At 37.8% G+C, this 24462-nt stretch overlaps 1 protein-coding gene across 2 annotated transcripts in view; it reads left to right on the top strand.

The window, feature by feature from the left end:
• The first annotated feature begins 7299 nt into the window (after positions 1–7299).
• LOC121423974 (dedicator of cytokinesis protein 7-like) overlaps positions 7300–24462 on the top strand; it is a 68201-nt gene continuing 51038 nt past the window's right edge. For both annotated transcript variants that reach the window (XM_041619529.1, XM_041619530.1), the window contains exon 1: positions 7300–7362. In XM_041619529.1, coding sequence (XP_041475463.1) covers positions 7325–7362 — 38 coding nt within the window. In that variant the 5' untranslated portion in view covers positions 7300–7324. The remainder of the gene's footprint in view (positions 7363–24462) is intronic.

The following is a 24462-nucleotide window of genomic DNA, read 5'->3' as shown; positions in this document are numbered from 1 at the left end:
ACGCAGGGGCGTCGATCCATTTTTCAGATTGGGGGGGCAAAATCATGAATCAATTTTCCAAAGGCGCTCGATCACACCCACACACATATGCCTATATATGTGTACATATATATATATGTGTGTATATATATATATATATATACACACACACACAAGCATATACACACACACAGACATATATATATATATATATATATATATATATATATATATATATATATATCACTAGCAGATAAATGCGAGCGCGAAGCGCGAGCTGAAAATTTTTGATATTCCAATCTGAAAAGTTGACATTTTGAGCACGATTTTAGACGAAGAACGAGTTGTGTATCTCAATCTCGCTTGCTGATTTCTGTGTAGCACTACAATCTTATTTTATTTTTAGCACATGCGGAATTATTGGGGGGGGCAAAATGATATGTTTGCCCCCCCCAATATTTTCATTGGTGGGGCGATCGCCCCCCTGCCCCCCCATAATCGACGCCTCTGCTATAACGTGCAGAATACCACCACCAATAGGTGCTTTTTGCATAATCATAATAATAATCAATAATTTAAGCATGATTTGAGATTTTAAACACTTGTTTAAACTGTTTTAACAACTTCTGTGCAATTCACATAGTACAGCTGTGTTGTATAAATTATTTTTATCAGTGTACGAATGTATATTTGTATTTGTTTTTTTGATGGCAGAGGTAAAACGTCTCGGTTACCTCATCATACCGATCAAGATGTGCATATACATCATGATTAAACAGCTTTGTGAAAAATATAAACAAAAAAATTTTATATGTCATAACTTTCTTATTTCATATAAGATTTTTGTGCAATTATCATTGTTGAGCTAAATGTATATATTTTTATTTAAATCAAAATTTTGTTCATTTGCCCTTTAAACCTGCCGTCAAACCAATTTAATTGACTTGATGGGCATTACAGTGTCGTTTTTTACGCTGAACATGAGCCTTTAAAGACATGAATGAACACTTTAAAGTATTATTCATAAGTAATTTTGGAACAATCACAGTGGTGTCGTGTCTTGTAGAAATCCAACTTTCAATGGTCCTTTAAATAGTCACAAAGTGATGCGCTTGATACTCTTGATTCTACTTTTCAATATAGTTTATCAATTGTAAGAATAATTGCAGATACATCGTGTACATTAACAATCTTTGTGTTAAATAATTTTGAATAATAATTATGGTCATCTGGTCAGTTTGATATGATTGTAATTTGTATAGCGCACTATAACCGCACTTCCCATCTTATGCTCGATCAAGGCGCATAAACAGAACAATTTAGAGAGAAAAAAATCATTAGAGATATAGGATTTTCGAAGTTTTAGTGTGCATGTAATTTAATTTTTTTAGTAATGCTCACAAGTCAGAAATAGGGCACTTATTGTTAACGTAAATTAAGAGTTTAAATCTGCAGTACATGTCGCCTAGCTTGGTTAACAAATTGACTCTGCTGTATTGATATTCAAAATTTTGATGTAATTCTGCACTGATTAGCTTTCAGACGTGCATGTAAAAACTGTTGGAAGACATATATTGATTATTATCTTGTGTTAGTCATCAATTAAGATTTCATGGAGCTCTGTAGGATAGAAGTATTGAAAAAAAAGGGTTAGGCCTACGTGCATGTTTTATGTGATTATTAAAGCTTGTGTATAGTTTTGGTAAATCCACCAAAATGCACCTATCACTATTCCAATTCATTGCTAGCTAATATGAATGGATATGCCCTATAACAGTTATGATGTGGAGAATATGAAATTAAAATGCGATACAGGATAAATAAGTTGCGATTTTACATGGAAATTTAACTTGATCGGGTCACCCGATCAAATTAAAATATCTGTGTGGTTTTGTCTTTCCATTAAATCCTATTCCAAATCATGGAATGGGCTGAAACTTTCAAGATATGTTCTTTGTCTGTAACTTTTGGATATCTAATCACTAAATGTAAGATAAGTTCTTAAATGCCCATTTTTTAATTTAAAACAAGCATCGCCGAGAGAGGGCGCTATATATCCAAGATTTGAATATTTGAAATTTTCTCAGAGAAGTGCAGTTGGAAAAATATCTAACCCGGTCTCTACGCTTCAGTAAGACTGTCATATTAGATGATATTCGATTATCAATCACATTAATAAATGTGATTGATAAAAAAAAAATAAAACAATAAATCAAATCAAATAATTATTGACCCTTTACCAAAGCTATACACAGGCTTTAAGGTTACAGGGAACTTCGTTAATAGTACGTGATAGTGTAAACATACACGTTAATGATAATACATACCCAAAGTCGATTGATTTACTTAATTCTAATTTATACGCATTGAGCACTCTACAAGTTTATTTTGCAATCTTTTAAAGTCACATTATCTACAAAAGTAGATCAGATACAAATTTAAGGATCTGAAATAAAATTAATATATGTTTGACATATCCCATTATTTGGAGGGTGCCTATACAAGTATTCGATGACAATCCGTCCATTATTCTATGATGAATAATGGGCAACCAATCTCTACATATACCATTTTATTTAGATTACTTTAGGCACCATCTTCATCCATTACTCATACTGAAATTAATGTACACTTTTTGGTAGTTCATCTGAAAAATTATCGAGATTTTTCTCACTAATCAGTCATTGAAATAAATATTTTTTGTGTTATACTTAAAGGATTATTCTGAAAACTACTTAATATTTGTTTCACTTGACTCATCCAATTGATGTATACTTCTTGTATATTATGTAAAGCTTTGTATCATTTGCAGGTACGAATGCAGTATATAGATACAATAAATAAACCCCACACCCCAGAAAATTTTCTTCACAACTTTATGTAGCTCTTGGTTTTTTTTTGCTTCTCAAATTTTTCCTCAGGAAAATGTCCCCCCCCTTGGAAAAATCTTGGATCCGCCCCTTTGCAATGCCAACAATTTCCTATAGTCCTCTGTCAAAACAAAATGTGTCGTATAATAATGATAAATCTACTAAAAAAATGGAAAACCAAAGACAGTCGAAGGCATCCAGTTTGGAATGTCAAAATAAAGAGTCCTATAACAATTAATGAGCGTTCATCCAATCACAACTAGGTAACCTCGCCAAGCTTTTTTTAAGAGTGGAAGAAAGAAAGAAAGAAAGAAAAGAAGAAAGAAAGAAAGAAAAGAAAAGAAAAATAGGTGCATGACCTGGATAAGGAGAGGAAGAGGAGAAGGAGGAAGAAGAAGCCAGAAGAAGAAGAACAGAATTAAGAAGAACGGATGAGAAGTGGATTGTTTATACGGTGTGTATTTTTAAAAATATGTTTTAATAGTACCAAATATTCGCGACACTTCAAATTTTATTATCTTTGATAATTCACGATATCAAACCAGAGCAATGTTTTTCCATCATCACATTCAAGTCGTTTGATTAATCAATATAGGGCTTACTTTGAATTTGTACTACCCGTAGCCAGTGAGGGGGGGGGGGGGTTGATTGAACCTTGGCCAAAATTTTCCGAAACAATAAAAAATAGCGAATGAAAACTCAGTGTTTTCTGGGACGAGATGTCCAACAATTTTTTTTTGCTTGTCATATTTTCAAGCAAGGAAGAGAAGGAATCAAAACCTTTAATTGAAAACTCTGGATATGTACAGCTCCACTATACACCTGTAACTTTAAAAATGTTCTTCTTAATTCCCCTTCTATATTATTTCCTTTTTTTACTTTCACCTATGATATTATTTGTTTTTAACTGCACCGTCCAGCATTTTGTAAGCATCAGAAAGGCAGACACCGGGGGCAACCACAGCCCTCCCCCGGGGGGGGGGGGGGTGAGGGGGCAAGGTACTCACGCCGAAAGGCATACGGCGGGGGTACTCACAAAATAAGACACAATGTGGGGATGTGCCGCTGGAATGGGTCGCTTTTTTGGAAGAAATCCCTATACATTGGGCGTGGTTTTATGCTGGAAAATCCCTGAACATTAATTTGCCCCCATTTTTCCTCCAATGTCTTTGGTGCAAATATTTAATCCTGGAAATCCGGGATCAAAATGCCCGGTCAAAATGTTGGAATTCATCCGCTGTTTCATCGAAGTATCCCGTACCATAAGACAATGCGTTGCCTTTTCCCAGCACCCCCTTAAACGTGATAAGTCTCCGGTACAGGGAAAGAGAAAAACAAAACGCATTTTTTAAAAGAAATTGAAAGTTAATTGTTGGGTCAATACTTGAACCCACCCTTAAACATGGACCCCTTTTTGGGATAAAACTCCCCCAGTATAATGGGTACCTTTTTAGCCAAAATTCCACACACACCGGCCCGTCCAAACCAAATCTAAGTGTGTCTGCACCCCGGGGGGGGGGGGGGGAGCAGACACACAAATCGCCTGTGTTTTTTTTATCTCCAAGTGTGAAGGACACGGGTCTACAGGGGTAAATCCAGCTCCAGCCAATAGGGGGGGGGGGGCGAAATTTTTTCACCCATGTTTTCCCCGATCGGCTGCTCAAAGTTGATTTTTGTTTGTTTCTTAATACTAGAAGGGGTTGTACTCAATGGCCTAATGAGCCCAAAATTTTGAGGGGGCCTGATACGGCATATCGTGTAAAAAATTAACAAGAAGTTGCGAGCGAGCAAAGCGAGTGAGCAAAAAATTTGACATTTTAATTACAAAAATCAAAGTTTGTGATAGATTTTGACATAACATTTGAGAAATCATAGGCCTATATTTTACACTTATCCATTTCCTTTCATCCCATTTTCTTGGTCGTGAAAAATTGGGGGGGGGGGGGGGGGCAAAATGCCGATTTCCTAACAGTCATTTCTCAGCTTTATTCTTATAAAACGACATTTTAAAAATGTAATAATCTCATAAGCTCTATATAAAAGGTGCGAGCGCGAGCTGAAAATTTTTGTAATTTCGTGTATTTTGTCCTGCAAATTGAATATTCTGGGCAATGTTTGTGAACATGAACAAGATGTGTATATAACTAGATAATTACGAAGCGCGAGCAGACATTTTTTTATATTGGTTCTGGCTTGATCGAAAGGGACCTGTTAATGACGATTTGCAGTTAGCCATTAAGACTATATACATATTTCAACTTTCAGATAATGCGAGCTCGAAGCGCGAGCTGATTTTTTTACATTCCGACCTAAAAAAATGACATTCTAAGTAGTTTTTGAAATAAACGCTATAGGTATAAAACTAAACAATTTATGCGAGCACGAAGCGCAAGCAGAAAAAAAAGAGATTTCTGACCTAAAAATGGTATACTCTATTCATGTTTTGTAAATCATGAAAAACGGATGGGTAATTTGGTATCTTCCTACATTAATAATGCGAGCGCAACTGGATAATCTTAACAAAGATCAAGCTTCGTTTCTTTTATCATGAAAATCAATAATGCGAGCGCGAAGCGCGAGCGGAAGATTTATGATATTCCGGTATGAAAACGGTGAATTTAAGTACTATCTATAAAGCACTGTGTAAAATCTGGACATTCTTAGCAGGGGCGTCGATCCATTTTTCGGATTGGGGGGCAAAATCATGAATCAACGTTCCAAAGACGCTCGCGATCACACAAAACAAAGAAACCTATATACCCACACAGGCCTAGCTATATATATATATATATATATATATATATATATATATATATATATATATGTATATGAATCCTGAGAAAGAGACACATATCTCACCAACAAATTAATGCGAGTGCGAAGCGCGAGCTGAAATATTTTAGTATACTGACCTGAAAACAGGAAAAAGTTACCTGTTTATAGTAACTTATGAAAAGGATACATAATATCACTACACAGATAATGCGAGTGCTGAGAGCGAGCTGAAATGTCTAAAAGCTTGATATTCTAAGCATTTTTGTTACCAATGATTAAGATGGGTATCTAAAAGAACAACATGGGAGCGTGAAGCGTGAGAGCTGGAAATTTTGATATCTCGGTCTGAAAAAATGACATTTAAATGGACGCTTTTAAATATCCGACAAATAATAATTGCAAATAGAACCGAGGGCTCTTTTGAGTTTTAGAACTGAAAACGGGACATCCTATTCACCAATTTAACCTTTAAAGGTATGGGTATTTGCTAAAGAAATGATGCGAGCGCGAAGCGTGGGCTGAAAATTTTTAAATTTCAATCTGAAAAGTGGACATTTTGAGCACGATTTTAAATAAAGAACGAGTAGTGTATCTCGCTTGCCAATTTCTGTGTAACATTACAATTCATTTTTGCACATCCGGAATTATGGGGGGGGGGGGGCAAAACGATATGTTTGCCCCCCCATTATTTTCATTGGTGCCCCTAGGATCGACGTCTCTGATTATTTCTTAGGCTTAAGGACGTACATTTTGTCATCATATGAAAATGATGACTATTTTCCTAAGCGCGGTATAAAACTGTTGATATTCCTTTCTGAAAAGGAACAATTTAGTTATTATATAGGAATTGATGAAATTTTTTTATCATATTTATCAATGTAATAAGCCTATATGAGTGAGTGAGTGAAATTTGTTGACATTTGAGGCGTGCAAACTGGACATTTAAGCACTTTTGTAATCATGAATAGGATTTATGAGTTGATATATTTTTAACTATTAATGCGAGATGGACGAAATTCTTGATAGACTGTCATATAAGGGGAATTTTAAGTAGTTTGTTACAGAATAAATATAAAAACAGTCTTACGGAATAAACAAGAACAATATGTAGGCCTACTTGGCAAATCAAATAATGCGAGTGCAAAGCGCAAAAAAATTGCAAATGATATTCACCAACACAAAACGGACATATACAGAGCACTTTAAAAAATCAATTTGTAAATCAAACAAAATAATGAAAGCTCGATGTCCGAGCTGAAATATGTTTTGTTTAATGACTTCAAAACTTGATATGTTGAGCTATATACATATCAGCCTCTTGAGCAAGATATGTTTCTCATTGTATAAACAGGCAATACGAGCGCGAAGCGCGACCATGAATTTAATAAAGTGACATGAAATATCTATTTATTTTATTCTCTCGTCTCCCTTCTCTTAATTTTCCTCTTCTTTTTTCCTCTTTTCTTTCACCTTTTTTTTTCTTTCCCTTTTTTTGCTCTGCCAATAGGGGGGACCCGGGCCCCTCGCCCCCTGGTTCCGCCGATGGGTCTACCTTCACCTTGGAGAAGAAGAACCGTATACATCTCTATGAGAAGAACGTCTATTTTCGAAGATACGGTACACCGTAAAAGATGAGGCACGGCAGTGGGCGCGGCGCGCACAGAGCGCGCGCTAGCTATAGCTTCAGTTGAACAGCGGAAATGGCCTCCCAACGGGCTTTCGCCCAGAAACTTAACAAGTAAGTCAAATAGTTAAACGTTTATTATCTAAAAAATTGACAATTTAAACAGTGGATTGTATGGCGAGTTGGCATGCCGGCAAGTCATGAAGGGAAGCGAATAGTTCGAAAGTTAGCTCCCAATTCGAGACTTGCAGCACATCGAGCGAAGTTCGTGCAGCTGCAGCGGGCAGTGCAGGCTCCACTACCGGGACGGTACCGTACACTGCTTCATTACCGTACCGTACCGCTATAGTACGTTAGTACGCTCCACTTACCCGAATTAACTTCGGACCGTGAACTCGATCTGATATTCCGAGTGACAAAGGCAGGGTGACCAGGGGCCGATTGCACGAAAGGGTTTTTGCAAGGACCGTCTTTTGTGTCGCCCATCTTTTATGATGCGCCATGTGAAACGCATTTCATCTGCAAACATTTCATTCGACATTCGTCCGTTAAAATAAAATATTTGTTTATAAATTGATGTGACATATCTTGTATTAAAATTTGATTAAAAAGCAAGCTAACGAATCTTGTTCTTTATCATAAATTTCAGAAACACCCCCGCTTATTAGTCTTGAGGACGCAATGATGATGATTTTTTTAGATATGTCTTACATTTCTTCATCATTGACGTCTTGACACTCTCCATAATGCCTTCAGCGAACGACCAAAACAAAGATGGATTTCCCCCCAAAATCCATCTTTTTAAACCGAAATGACTATAATTTTGTTAATTTTATTAATCCTTACACCTTCCTACACCTAATGCGTAGGAAGGTTTTAAATATTACTTTTAAAAAATGTAAAAAAATGAAGATTTCTTACCTAACTGATGCCGCGTAGACCTCTCGTTCCACATGTAAACAACGGAAATACAATAGCGTCGACCCTTGAACCGCTTATGTATGACGTACTTCCGGAAAGCAATGCCGTCTTAACGAACAATTTAGAGATAAAAAATCTTATTTAACAAATGTTAAAATTATTTCGTGATCATAAATAATTTATATCAATATATGTAAATTATTTATGATCACGAAATAATTGTAACATTTGTTAAATAAGATTTTTTATCTCTAAATTGTTCGTTAAGACGGCATTGCTTTCCGGAAGTACGTCATACATAAGCGGTTCAAGGGTCGACGCTATTGTATTTCCGTTGTTTACATGTGGAACGAGAGGTCTACGCGGCATCAGTTAGGTAAGAAATCTTCATTTTTTTACATTTTTTTAAAGTAATATTTAAAACCTTCCTACGCATTAGGCGTAGGAAGGTGTAAGGATTAATAAAATTAACAAAATTATAGTCATTTCGGTTTAAAAAGATGGATTTTTGGGGGAAATCCATCTTTGTTTTGGTCGTTCGCTGAAGGCATTATGGAGAGAGTGTCAAGACGTCAATGATGAAGAAATGTAAGACATATCTAAAAAAATCATCATCATTGCGTCCTCAAGACTACCCGCTTCTCCTAGTGCTGTAACCGATTTTTATTCCAATTCCCGATCCGATCTGATTTTCCCCTTTTTTCTACATTTTTCCGAACTCCGATTTTTGACCAGTGGGGAAAAAATCGGATCGGAAAAACCAAAACATAACAAGACAAAAAAAAAAACATGTGGCGACATGTTTGCCGTCAAAATGCGCTGGTGATTTGTTTAGATCTCAGACAAAAGCGGTGGAAGGAAAAGAAGATAAAGGGGAAGAAAATTATGATATACATAAACATGTTTTTATCTCCGATATTAGCGGAAAGGCAGGTGGAGAAGAAGATTATGATTTGTTTTGATCTCCGACATAATCGGGGAAGAACAAAACGATGATGATGATAATTGGTGATAATTTGTTTTGATCTCCGACAAAAATGGAGGAAGAAAAACAACGAAAAGACGATATGTTTTGATCTTAAGCGGAGCACATAGAACTTTCCCCATAGACACACAGTAGACGGAATCCCTGCACGCTGATTGGCTGATCGCGCGACCCTCTTCCCTTCCTCGCCCAGCGCTGTGTGTGAGAATCTTTACACCACGCGATCTGCTCACTCACGGAGCACAACACTCTGTCGGGTAAAGATGCCAGCGTGTAGATTTCGGGCGCATTTTCGGATGATATCGGCACTTCGGCAGGCAGTGTCCGAAGTCTAAAGATAAACATGTGGTTTTCATCGGGTTACGCAATGCTGAAGGCCGCTTGCATAAATTGTATTTGCGTTGAGTACAGTGCACAGCGTATCTATAATGTACATGTCCACTTGTGTAGTGACTTGACTATAGCTTTTCATATATCTACATCTATATATTCTTTTCTTGTATATATTTTCATTTATACCTTTATACCTTTATACCGCATCTACTGGAAAAATACAGTTGTGTCTGCAGTCAAGTTTCCAGGTCTATCTTGTACTGTATGTTGCCTTCCTAGCTTGGATAAATCGCTATCTGTGCTATTTGTCCTTTGCTGTGCCAATGCAGTGACTAGAACTATTCCCATGCATGAGCATAATGCCATGCAGACCAAAACTTGTCTAGTTTTGTTTTGAAGTGATTGACTGTTGATGCTGTGACTACTTCAGCAGGCAAAGAATTCCAGTCGCTCACCACTCTAACACTGAAGGTGTTTTGCCTCACACTCAACCTACTCCTTTTCAGAAAAAGCTTGTAAGGATGGCCACGGGTTGCTTGAGTGGAAGCTGATGTGAAGAACAGGTCTCTATTCACATCATCAATGCCGTGGATTATCTTATAGACTTGAATCATGTCACCTCTTCGTAGTCTGTACTTGATGGAAGGTAATTTCATTGCACGTAGCCTTCTGCCATAGTCCATTTCCTTCAGGGTTGGTACTAGCTTGGTTGCTCGTCGCTGGACTTTCTCAATAGCCTTCAGGTCAGAGGTATATCTTGGGTACCATATCCCATTTGCATATTCCAGAATTGGTCTCACAAGTGACTTGTATAACCTCTTGATGTTGTCTTTGTCTCTATGCACAAAGGTTCGTCGAATCGTAGCAAGCACACGGTTTGCTTTCAAGACTGCACTGGCTACTTGGGAGTCATCATGACTTCCGGAATTTTAGTTGAGAGTCCATGATGACTCCCAAGTCTCTTTCCTCTGAAACTTCCTCCAGCATATCTCCATCTAGATGATACTGATGATGGGAATTTTGATGACCAAGATGGAGGTATCTGCACTTTGCTGTATTGAACTGAAGCTGCCACTTCTTGGACCACTTAGCTAAGTTGTCTAAGTCAGCTTGCAGCCTGTCACAGTCCTCCTCCATTCTGATCTCTCTGAACAGTTTGGTGTCATCAGCATATATCTTTACTATACTGCTTACTACCTCAGGCAGATCATTGATGAACACAACAAAAACCATCGGTCCGAGAACACTACCTTGAGGCACGCCACTTCTAACAGGTAACCATTGTGATGATTTTCCATTGATGACAACTCTCTGCCTGCGGTGAGTCAAGAAACTATAAAGCCATTTCTCCAGACTACCTGCTATACCATAAGATCTTAGCTTGCTCATTAGTCGTTCATGTGGCACAGAGTCGAAAGCCTTACAAAAGTCAAGGTAGATGGCATCGATTTCACATCCTTTATCAAGAGAGGCAGTCCACAATTCCATGTGAACCGAATAACACCCCTAGCAGTTGCGTAATACAAGACCTTCCTGGAAGAAATCCATGTTGTGCATCACACAATAAATCATTCTGAATTAGCTGCTTGAGGATGGCGTCACGCACAACAGATTCCATCACCTTGCCGATAACTGAGGTCAGGCTTATTGGTCTGTAGTTTTCCACTGCATCCTTCTTTCCTTTCTTGTGAATAGGTGTGATGTTAGCATCTTTCCATGATTGTGGAAGACATCCTTCTTTCAAGGACTTTCTGAAGATAAGCGCAAGAGGTATGCAAATCGTTCCAGCAGTTTCTTTGAGAACTCTGGGGTGAAATCCATCAGGCCCAGATGATTTTGAACACTTCAGTAATTTCAGTTTGTTCTTCACAGTACTTGTGGTAATGTCCAAATCGGTTAAGAGATTACCTTTGTGTCTGTCTACCAAAGTTGGGATCTGCTGCACATTTTCATCTGTAAATACACTGTTGAAAAAAAGGTTAAAGAGTTCAGCTTTGTCCTCATCCTTCTCAGCAGTGATTCCGTCTTGATTTTTCATGACCCCAAAATTAGCTCTGCATTTTCGTGAGCTATTTGCATATCTCCAGAATGCTTTGGGGTTAGACTTGATATTGTCGGCAATGTCCTTTTCAAATTTCCTGCGAAGATTCCTTGTCATCTTTCGAAATTTAATAGCTTCTTCTCTTGATCGCAGATAATCTACATCATCGCCACTTTTACGAAATTTTTTCCAAGATCTATGTTTCTTCTTTTGTTGTCTGAGAGCTTATATTTCAATATTCTGTTCATGTATATAAATTCTTTCTTTTATTTCCAATTTCATATCTATATTCTAACTTGTTTCTGCCATGTGCAATGTACTATACTTTACTTGCACAGAACAAGGCAACTCATTTCCTGCCCAAATCTACTTGGCAAACACATTCTTATATTAAGAAACAACCTTTCTTTTGTCCTAGACTTGGAGCAAACATCCTTTCATTGTTCCTTGTTTATTGCAATGAACTTGCAGGTATACAACATCACTACAGAGATGCTTGCATGTTTACTTTTCTCACAGTCTGCTTCTCTCTTCTTTGTTCTTTTCAACTGTGTTTTGCCCCCTTTTTGGCGCTTATTTCTTTGTCTCACCTTTTCTGATGTTGGTAAAAACAACCTGTTTTCTCTACCACATCATCACTCTACTCTCTGCCTTCGTCCTAACCACTCATGCTGACCATCTCATCCAGCTGCTAGTGAGGATCGAACCAAATCTTGTGGAGGATCATTTTATACTCATTTTTCTATCTTTTTCAATTCTTACTTCATACCGTCACTTCCACTCCTTCGAAGTTTATATTCTCTGCATACTTAATGAGCTCATTACTTCGCGAGACATTTTGTGACGTCTGTCCCTTTTTTCTAATCTATTTGAAATTGTGAAGTGTATATATTTCTTGTCACTGGATTTGTGAAATTTACCTGAGCGGCTGGATCCTCTGGCGAGCAAGAATTTAAGGTAGGACCTAACTTTTATATAAATATTAGGAAATCAGAACCCAATTTCCTAAACTGGTGATCCCGACGTGATCCTGAATCCTTAATTTTCTTTTATCGCCTTCTATTTATTTCGCCATTTTCGCTTCCTCTCGAGCTCTCACTTAATTCGCTATTCTCGCTTCTCACTTTGCTATTTCTGTTTCCTTTCTACTTCTCAATTTTTTTTCTTACTCCTACAACATGACTATCCCTAATGTTTCCTCTACTCCTGAATCTTTCCTTTCTCCAATCGACCAACTCTCTGCGCAGGTTGACCAGCTCACAATGCAGATTCAAGCATTGACCTGCTCCATGCTGGAAAACCAGAGAGGGACTTGCAGTCGACAGCGCAAGTCATTTTTGCGCAGCCAGCATCGCAGTGACCAGCATGCAGGTGCTCAGTGCTGGTATCACTGGAAACATGGGAGGAGAGCTCAAAAGTGCATCAGTCCTTGCACTTTCTCAAAACAAGCCCAGGGAAACGGTTCCGCCAGGGAATAGCGGCGACTAACCCCCTTGGCAGCACCCAACCCAGTTGCCTTTTCTTTGTCAACGACAAGTACACTGGTACACGATTTCTCGTCGACACAGGTGCTGAGGTGAGCATTTTCCCTCATTCAAAATTAGGGAAACCAGCTAGGGTTGACGCAACAAATATCCAACTACAGGCTGTAAATCGATCGCCAATCAAGACTTTCGGACAAAAGTCTTTCACACTTGATCTTGGTTTACGGCGTGTTTTCCGCTGGATATTTGTTGTGACAGACATACCCACGCCGATTTTGGGTGCCGATTTTCTTGATCAGTTTGGACTGTTGGTTGATATCAAACACCGCCGATTGATAGACACCACAACAACTCTTACAGTCCAGGGATGTGGTTCATATACTGGTACTATTAGCCCGATGTATGTTCAACATGACTCATCGGAGCGGTTTCACTCCATTCTCCGTCAGTATCCGGATATCACACGACCGGTTTACAAGCACTCAGAAGTGAAACATACTACCACACATCACATCCCAACTCGAGGCCCGCCCGCGGCAGCGCGCCCTCGCCGTCTTGCTCCAGATCGTCAGAGAATTGCCCAGGCAGAGTTCGAGCACATGCTTGAACTTGGCATTATCCGACAATCTGAGAGCAACTGGTCAAGTCCATTGCACATGGTTCCCAAGAAAACGCCAGGGGACTGGCGGCCTTGTGGTGATTATCGCTTGCTCAACGCTCGCACGGTCCCGGATCGATACCCTATCCCACACTTGCAAGATTTCTCTTCAACTCTTGCAGGCAAGACAATTTTTTCGAAAATTGACCTCGTTAGGGCATATCATCAGATCCCAGTCGAGCCTAGCGACATTCACAAGACTGCCGTGACCACTCCATTCGGCTTATTCGAATTCGTTCGAATGCCATTCGGCCTTCGGAATGCAGCTCAAACATTCCAGCGATTGATGGACACCGTCATTCGCGGCCTCCCATTTGTCTATGTTTATCTTGATGATATACTGGTAGCCAGTTCCTCTAAGGATGAACATGAGACACATCTCCGTCTGCTATTCAATCGCCTGCAGAAGTATGGCATCATTGTCAATCCCTCAAAATGTCAGTTTGGTGCTTCATCACTATCTTTCCTCGGACATATGGTGGACAACACCGGAATCCGACCTCTTAGCGAGAAAGTGAAAATCATCCGTGATTTTCCCGCCCCTACTTCACTTACCAAACTTCGAGAATTCCTGGGATTGGTCAACTTCTACAGGCGATTCATTCCTCATTGTGCAGAAGTGCTGCAACCTCTGACTGATCTGTTGAAAAACAGAACAAAAAAGAACATGCCAATTGATCTGGGAGAGAAAGAGCTTCTTGCTTTCAATCATGCTAAAGATCAGTTGGCTAATTCTACTGTTCTTGTGCACCCTCGCACTGATGTTCCCTTATGCCTACTAGTCGACGCATCTGACGTAGGAGTTGGGGGAGCCATCCAACAACAAGTGGATGGAGTTTGGCAACCTCTGGCTTTCTTCTCTAAGAGGTTACAACCAGCTGAGACCAAATACAGCACTTTTGGTAGGGAGTTGCTTGCAGCATATCTTGGCATCAAGCACTTCCGTCATCTCCTTGAAGGTAGGTCATTTACTATCTACACTGACCACAAACCTCTTACCCATGCACTCAAGTCGAAACCGGATAGGCATTCGCCACGAGAAATCCGACAACTTGATTTCATTTCGCAGTTTACCTCTGATATACAGCACATTTCAGGTAAGGCGAACACAGCAGCAGACGCCCTCTCTTGTCTGTATATTGACAGAGTTGACTCTTCCTCAATCATTGACTTTGCAGCCATCGCAAAAGATCAGGAAGATGAAACTGAGGTGAAAGATTCCTCACTTCAACTCAAGTCAATTGCTCTCCCAGGTTCTACCACTACTGTTCTGTGCGATATATCAACTGGTACTGCCAGGCCTCTAGTTCCAGCCAAACACAGAAGAGCTATCTTTGATTCCCTTCATGGACTTTCTCATCCAGGAATCAAAGCTACTCAAAAGCTCATTACAGAGCGCTTTGTTTGGCCTAGCATCAACGCTGATGTCAGGAAATGGGCCAAATCATGTCTCGAGTGTCAAAAGTGTAAAGTACATCGACACACCAAAGCACCACTTGGTACTTTCACTTCACCTGATGCACGCTTCTCTCATGTGCACATTGACCTCGTTGGCCCGCTTCTTTCATCAGAGGGCAACAATTATCTCCTCACTTGTGTTGATCGCTACACTAGATGGCCTGAAGCTATCCCTATCCCAGACATCACTGCGGAGACGGTAGCACGTGCATTTGTGGCCAGGTGGGTAGCAGTGTTTGGCGCACCTACTACCATCACAACAGACAGAGGTAGGCAATTTGAATCAGCACTTTTTCTCGCACTCACCAACCTCCTTGGCACTAAACGCATCCGCACAACAGCATACCATCCTGCCGCAAATGGTTTAGTAGAGCGTTTTCATCGCCAACTAAAAGCTTCTCTCAAAGCTCATAACAAGGTCCGTTGGACTGAGTCACTCCCTTTAGTCTTGCTGGGTATACGCACAGCAATCAAGGCTGACATTGGATGCTCTGCAGCAGAACTTGTGTTTGGGACTACTCTCACTCTACCTGCACAATTTGTAGCTCCTTCACAATTCGACGCTGCTGATGATCCATCTAACTATGCCCACAGACTAAAGAGAATGATGCGGGAATTACATCCCACTCCTACTCGAAAACAGCACACTCGCACACAGGTACATCCTGAACTCCATTCTTCATCTCACATCTTTCTACGAGATGATGCTGTTACAAAGCCATTGCAGCCTCCTTACAGAGGACCCTTCCGAGTCATTCGTCGTACTGACAAGTTTTTCACCATTGATTATAATGGTAAACATGAAAATGTCAGTGTCGACAGACTGAAACCGGCTTTCATCGAGCAGGATGCTATCACTCCTTCATCTTCTCATCAAAATCCACCTGACCAAGTTCATCAACAATCCAACTCCACGGACTTGGCAGGGGATTCTGATGACAAGCATACGCCTCCCGAAATTCGTAAGACCCGTTCTGGTCGCCATGTCAGGTTTCCTGCCAAGTACGTTCAATTTTTCGGAGACGGTTGAAACATGTCTCAAAATTCACTAATGTTTCCAGTCCTTTTATTTTCTTGTTTTATATAGCCAAGTTCCCTTTTACTTTCCCTTGTCGATTTGTTACTACATTTCTATTCGGTACAAATCTAGGGGGGAGCTACTGTAGTGACTTGACTATAGCTTTTCATATATCTACATCTATATATTCTTTTCTTGTATATATTTTCATTTATATTTCAATATTCTGTTCATGTATATAAATTCTTTTATTTCCAATTTCATATCTATATTCTAACTTGTTTCTGCCATGTGCAATGTACTATACTTTACTTGCACAGAACAAGGCAACTCATTTCCTGCCCAAATCTACTTGGCAAACACATTCTTATATTAAGAAACAACCTTTCTTTTGTCCTAGACTTGGAGCAAACATCCTTTCATTGTTCCTTGTTTATTGCAATGAACTTGCAGGTATACAACATCACTACAGAGATGCTTGCATGTTTACTTTTCTCACAGTCTGCTTCTCTCTTCTTTGTTCTTCTCAACTGTGTTTTGCCCCCTTTTTGGCGCTTATTTCTTTGTCTCACCTTTTCTGATGTTGGTAAAAACAACTTGTTTTCTCTACCACATCATCACTCTACTCTCTGCCTTCGTCCTAACCACTCATGCTGACCATCTCATCCAGCTGCTAGTGAGGATCGAACCAAATCTTGTGGAGGATCATTTTATACTCATTTTTCTATCTTTTTCAATTCTTACTTCATACCGTCACTTCCACTCCTTCGAAGTTTATATTCTCTGCATACTTAATGAGCTCATTACTTCGCGAGACATTTTGTGACCTCTGTCCCTTCTTTCTAATCTATTTGAAATTGTGAAGTGTATATATTTCTTGTCACTGGATTTGTGAAATTTACCTGAGCGGCTGGATCCTCTGGCGAGCAAGAATTTAAGGTAGGACCTAACTTTTATATAAATATTAGGAAATCAGAACCCAATTTCCTAAACTTGTCTGTACTGAATTCTGCGTTGCCCCAGCGATAAGTGAATTTCCTGGTAGACTGCCTTATGATTAGATGCTCGGCGCAGACTTCATACATGTATATTAATGTCCTATAAATTAACTTTGTTTTTTTAATAGAATAATTAGATGTTCAAAAAGAGTGTACATGTATATTTGAACCTTGAAAGGCAGTACATTTTAACTATTGGAGCATATAATTTATATTTTCTGTGTGCAAACGAGAGTTCATGTACTTGTGACATATTGTCTGGAGTGTGGGAGTGCTTCTAGACTAGCATGAGCTGAGGTTGTGTGTCCGGACGATCAATTTTAGAAAGTCATTTGGAGAAATAATACAAACAAAGTTTCATCAATTTTTACTTCAAGATATTAGGAAATACTATGGAGAACTAGATGATTACAACCATTGAATTCATACTTTTAGTGTAATGCAAAGACAAAAAAGAATGCTTCAAAAATATAGTGTCCGGACGCCTGACCCCACCCCCCCCCTCCTGCAACTACGAGAGTGAGAACGAATGTGACGTGATTGCATTCTGTGTTATAATTTTCATATTCCCTTTGACTCGATTGTTTGTTTATAATTCAATTATTTTTCATTAACTATTTGACTTTTTTTTTTTGGTGGACAATATCATTATAAGAGTTTGAGTATATTCATTTATCTTTGTATTATGCACTTCTACTCGAGCTAGAGTATTTCATCAATTTTTAGACAGGATCTTAGAAATCAATTTTAACAGAAAATCTAAAATTTATTTTACAGGAGATTTCAAAGTGATTGTTTTCAGAAAGGTGTTTTAATATACATGTACGATCTAAAATGGGATTATTTCAAATTCACAATAGTCATATAAAATATATTTTCTATATTAAAAAATCATTTCTATTATATTGACATTGATGAAACACATGTAATAACAATGATAACTGAAATGTTTTTAACATTGTTAAAGCTAGTATTGTTCTATTGAACAATGCAATATGAATATTGTGCATTTAACATTTTGTTTATTTCGTTCGTGTTCATGAAATATTGTACTTTTGCACTTTATTGGAAAATGAAATACTCTCCCTCCCCATACCCTCTCCCCCAATTCCCTCAGTCCTAAACGTGATTATCATTTAATACCAATATAGGGTTTTGGTATTGTTTTTTCCTCACTTCGATGTGCTGAAAAAAAAGAAATCCCCCCCCCCAAAAAAAAGGGGTAGACTCCGATGATCCTGGTCTAATCATGGACTCATTATCTGGATACCGATGGTAATGTAATTTTCTTACCCATTTTGAAACATGTTGCACAATGGAATGTTTATATTAGATGACAAGAATATCTGACCTCTATATCAAAGTGCAAAAACTGTTTTATGTCAAAGCTTTCAGGCTTGTCATAGCCACGGCAATGGTGACATTTCATGGAATAATTGTGAATATATTTATGAAGATGTCGTCGATACCTAACAATGTAACACGATATCATTAATACATGGGTATGTGACCGTATGTTTATGTATGGTGATTGGGAAATCTACCTGGATCGGGAGGGGTACGTGATTCAATAAATTCCAATAGAAGTTCACATTCAACAGTCTGAAAAGACTTCATGAAGAATATTTCTGATGGAATTGAACAATTAATCGAAAGTTACATTTAATTGGTTTGTCTGTTTCATCCCTAGAGATCTACACGAGTTGATACTATTTTTATTTGAATATCGTTTAAATTAAGGGCAAGTCCAAGAAATGGTCACCCCAGAAGGCAAAATTTCATCTTTAATTTAAGTAGTTATCTTTGGTGGGGTAAGAAAGCCCAAATGTTGAATTTTCAAATTTCATTAAGAAAAATTTGATAATATGCATATTTATGCTAATTTGGGGCACCTAATTTGCATAATTGTTAAAATGGGCGTTACGTATGGGACAATTATAAAAACTCATAGAAAATAAAAACAAAACTTCTGAGATTTAGTCATAGGTGGGACATGGACCCCCTAACATCTTATTACTTTTGAGGGGAAAAAAGTGGTGTCATCTAATTAATTATGCAAATTAGGTCTTGTCCAAGGATGGAATGTCCCATACGTAACATTTTGAGGATGTTTTTTTAAGTTATTTCTCATAATACAATACTTGAATTGTTGCATTTCTGGGAAGTTCTAATTTATTAAGTATGAAAATGTTATACCACAAAAAGTTTCAAAAATAGAGTTTACTTTTTAATTAAGAGTTAATTAAAAAATTGTTACGTATGGGACAACATGTTACGTATGGGACATTTACACACAATGTCAATTGGGAGATTTGTGTACAAAGTGAATGGAGAAAAACAATTTTCAAGAGTGCTCTAAAAGGTGATTATTTACCTTTTCTTTGGTTTTCTTTGGTTTTTAAAGACTAATTTGTTATGAATACTGATTAATGAAAACAATTGAAGCAAAAAAATTGTGAAAATTGAAAAATATGAAAAAAATAAACTATAGAAATACATAAGAAATTCACGCAACCATGAAAAGCAAGAAAAAAAATGTTGAAATTACCAATTTCCTTTTCAGTCATTTCAAATGTCTCAATAGAACATTGTAAAAGAATGACACTCTTTTGTTATTTCTATATTTTAAATTATTTCAATTATTTGAATTATAGGGAAAATTGTGTACGTTCTCTATGGGGACAAAATGTCCCATACGTAACTGTCCCATACGTAACATGTCATTAATTTGTTTAATTAGAGTCTGTAATTAGAAGTATTTGGCACATGACATGAAACTTGCCTTAGATATACTATAGTATTGTGACTTCTATCACACTAAGTTACAAGTTGTCAAATGAAATACTTTCAGAGAATTCTCAACTTGAAAAAAATGTTTAAAAAATTGTCTTTTTTCTGCGTCCCATACGTAACGGCACATCTTTTCTCTCTAAAAGGTCAAGGTCGAGGTCATATGTCACCAATTTTTGCATGATTATTCTTCTCCCAGATGTCTAACATCATGAGGGTATTCAATCAAATCAAAGTCATTTAACACTATTTTTCAGGTCATTAAAGCCTCTGAAATGTCCCATACATAACGCGCGCGAATTCTTGGACTTGCCCTTAATTGTTCAATTTCAATCGTCTTTATATATTTTATATCTGAATAACACTTAAAAAATAGTCATCTTAATCACAACGACATCGGCCTAATTTGTAAGAGTGCCTATTTATGAAATGATAGTTGGAATGTGAACGAGAACACTCGGCCCTAAAGCCGATGGCACGTGATCGATTTGTATTGCTTGAAAATGGTGTTTCCCGAATTCCCGTCATTGGGTTAAATCCTCTTCTGTAACTTTAAAACTGCACTTCTATGGAAATTTACTGAATCACTCACCTCTCCCCACCCATGGTACAAGAAAACCGAAATCCCCTTAATTAATTTTGGTTGAAACCCTTTTCCATTTTTTTTGTTTGTCAAAATTCCCAAATCGCCCAAATTAAGATGTAAAGATTAATCAACCATCGTCGTAATCAGCAGTGACAACATTCGCTTCGAATATCCCTCCCCCCCTCCCAACACTGATCTCAATTCTCAACATCCCCTCTTCATAACCCCTTCGTCTAATGCTCGATCGCTCTTTGCGACCACCCCCCCCCCTCTCTCTCTCGTGCATTACACGCTGATGCAGACTGCAGAGTAGCAACACAGAGTAGCAACAGTAACTCCATATGAGTGTGGTATATTAAAAAAGAATTAGGCCTTTCGAACTAATTCCTAACATTTAGAATCGTCTTTAAAAAATCGTGAGGTAAATGTAAGCATTTTGAAAACCTTCGAGATCATGGGTGAACAAACAATAAAAATCACTGGCGGATCCGGGGCGGGGTCACAGCCGGCCCGTGCGCCCCCCCCCCTCCACCATTGAGAGGCACAAGTAAAATTTGTAATGTAAAATGTTGTTGAAACAGAAGCGTGCCCCCCCCCCTAATGAAGACTAAAATCGTCTCAATTATTTTGGGTTGATTTTTTTACTTTTTTTGCTTGTAAAAATTTTCCACGGGTAAACGTGCCCCCTCCTTTAAAAAAATCCTGGATCCGCCCCTGATACAAATGAAAATACTGATAATTCATGTTGAAAATGAACTAATTGGATACGAATTATAAACTTTAACAGACAGCTATTAATTATGAAAGTTATAATTTATCCGAAAATTAAAAATATTCAATTTATACAGAGAGGTTTGGGACCCCGTCTAATGAATGCAGATGTCCATTAATTATTTGGAAGCCTCAGAACAATTAATCTTAGGACTTCACGGACGGGACCAAGGGGCTATGGTCCTTATATATCGGTCACATTTGCTCTACGGCGGCCGTACGGCGAGTCGAAAACAGTCGGTTTAATATTGTTTTTGTACCAGCTACATTTGTGGTTTGTACATGTATAAAAATGAATAATAATGTTGTTTTCGACTCGACGTGCGGCAAAAATATGACCGAGGTACAAGTCTGTCAAAGACGTGAAAAACAATGGTTGACAGAACCAAAACACGCATTCGGAAAATTAAATCACAATATCAAAAGATGTAGAAAGTATGTGGTAAATTTATTGATCAATATGTGAATAAATCTGGCTTTAAGTAACTTTGTTGGACTTCATATCAATCTTTTCCAGTTTTCCATGAAAAGATGTTCTACAAATTTTGATGCACGGCCTTAATTAGTGTAGTATTCACATTTGCTCTACGCCGGTTGTACGGTGAGTTGAAAACAGCCGTTGCCGTTTTATTCATTTTTATTCAAACCATGTATAAACAGATAAAAAAATATTTCTAAACTGCTGTTTTCGACTTGCCGTAAGGCCGCCGTAGGGGAAATGTGACTGGGGTATTATAATGACATAAAATAATATAGTTGTTGCCGTTGCAAATTGTTAAATCTTTATTAAAAGAAATCATGATATAGGGGTTGGCTTACACTTTACAGTTTGGCTTTAATTTATTATGATGATCTTCATTTTACTTACCATGATAGTTTTTAGTTATAACAGTGTTTTGCATGTATTCCGTGAAAGTGAATGTCCTTCAAGAATTCCATGTTTTTTTATAATTCATACTGAACTGGAAACTCTTAGTAAAGGCAGATTTAATGCATAATAATTTATTGAATATATATATATATGTTAAAATAATTTAAACAATGCTGTATACTAAAACATTTTAAAACAATTGTTTAAAATCTGAAACAACCATGCTTTATTTATTGATAATTAAATACAAGAGTTTAAACTTTGTTGTTTATAAAGTTCTTAAACACTTGTTTAAAATGTTTAAACTAATATTCAATTCACATATTAAACAACGTTGTTTGAATTATTTACAACAGTGAAACAACATATTAATTACAAATAAATCACAAGAATATTATGACAATACATAATAGTATTTTTACAGTGCATCATTGTTGACAGAAAATGGTTTTACTCTTCTCAGCATCATATTCATAATTTTTAAAGATTTTTTCTCTTCTACAATAGTAAGTAAAATAAAGTTGAAAGATTATCTCATAAAATAAAATTGTTTCTATATCCGACGGTCTTGTTTTAGTGATCCCCAAATCTTTCACCTTCTTGAGTAGAATGTGATATGAACTTGTAGCTCTCAACCTTTGTCCTTTGGGTCTTGTGAACAACAGTATTTCAACCAGTGTCAGTCAGTCATCTTTGGATTTATGCTGTAGATTATACAATGAAATAGACCATAGTTTGAACTTTTGAGTTTGATTTATTGCTAATGTCATAATTGGTCATTCAAAGATTAAAAAAAAATAGATAAGAAAAAGAACAGAGCAGGAAAATATTTATGATTTTTGTAAAAAAAAATACTGAAGGTAACAAAATCAAAACCAATCTCCATCCATATAAATTTGGTACACTTCCACACTTCATTGATTGTAAATTGCATTATTTTTTCAATTTAATTTCCACTATTTCTATAGGGTCTGTAATTGTTGATGTTAAATGTCAATTCCATTGATTTTCCCTGGCCTTACCGAAAAAAAAACTAAAATCAGTGTCCAGTTTAGAAGTTAGATCAGTATCACATCAGTATCAAAGTTCCAACAAATGCCCAAACTTATATTCCTAAAACATAAACACTACATTCGCCCTGAACAAAGAGAGAGCTTCGATTTCAGAGGCATACAAAACAACAGCTGCAGCTGCCACTCATATTACATTCACGCCCCAAGGCCGCATGGCCGAGCTCCACACACACACATTCCACGGCCGTTCACGAACACCCGAGCGAAGCCCGATCGCAACGCACCGCTCCCATGCTTTATATACACCAAATGCGGACTAGCACTAACACCACCGCAAAGCAGTCCACAAAATCAACATCGGTGGAGACAGTTTTCACTATGTCGCTCTGTACATACACATGTCGCTCACATATACTTTGCACACATTGATACACAGTAAACAACGAACACAGTCATGCGATTTTCACTTCTCGACGGTAAATATCTTCAAAAATATGACTTACCAAATGACGAGAAGTCCGCAAAATATCATCAGATTTTCCTAGGTAATGTAGCTACACCGTACGAAGAAAATGAGATTTTCAACTCGAAATCTTGAAGGAAATATGTCGTGTTTAGTATGAGGTTGATCGCTGGTTCGCAGAGAATCTTCTCGCACTACATAGGTTTTGTATTATGGGAAAATATGCAAATGAGAGCCAAAACACCCAATGAGATCACAGCTCAAGATTTGTGAATGAAACATGACGTCACGCACTACGCTGGCGATCGAACGATCGTACTGCGCATGCGCGGGTTTCCTGTACAATTCTTCTTTGTGCAGAGGCAAATAAGATTTAGTTGAACACGCTGACATGCGCGGTAATATTTACGACTATATGACTATACGTCCTCTAAGAGTTTACGATTACCTCCGCTATCACTACGATGTTGTAGAGAAGGTAAATATCATGGTGAACAACTCTGGATAATAATGCGTCTTTTTCGGGAGGTCATGCGACCTTTATGAGATAACGATTACCTCACGATGTTGTAGAGAAAGTGAATATCATGGTTAACCAATCTGGATAATAATGCGTCTTTTTCGGGAGGTCATGCGACCTTTAAGAGTTTACGATTAACTCCGCCATCACTACGATGTTGTAGAGAAGGTGAATATCACGGTAAACAACTCTTGATAATAATGCGTCTTTTTTGGGAGGTCATGCGACCTTTAAGAGTTTACGATTACCTCCGCCATCACTACGATGTTGTAGAGAAGGTGAATATCATGGTAAACAACTCTGG

Source organism: Lytechinus variegatus, chromosome 11, assembly GCF_018143015.1.
Source record: "Lytechinus variegatus isolate NC3 chromosome 11, Lvar_3.0, whole genome shotgun sequence".
Taxonomy (NCBI): Eukaryota; Metazoa; Echinodermata; class Echinoidea; order Temnopleuroida; family Toxopneustidae; genus Lytechinus; species Lytechinus variegatus.
This window is presented reverse-complemented; position numbering and strand designations above follow the sequence as displayed.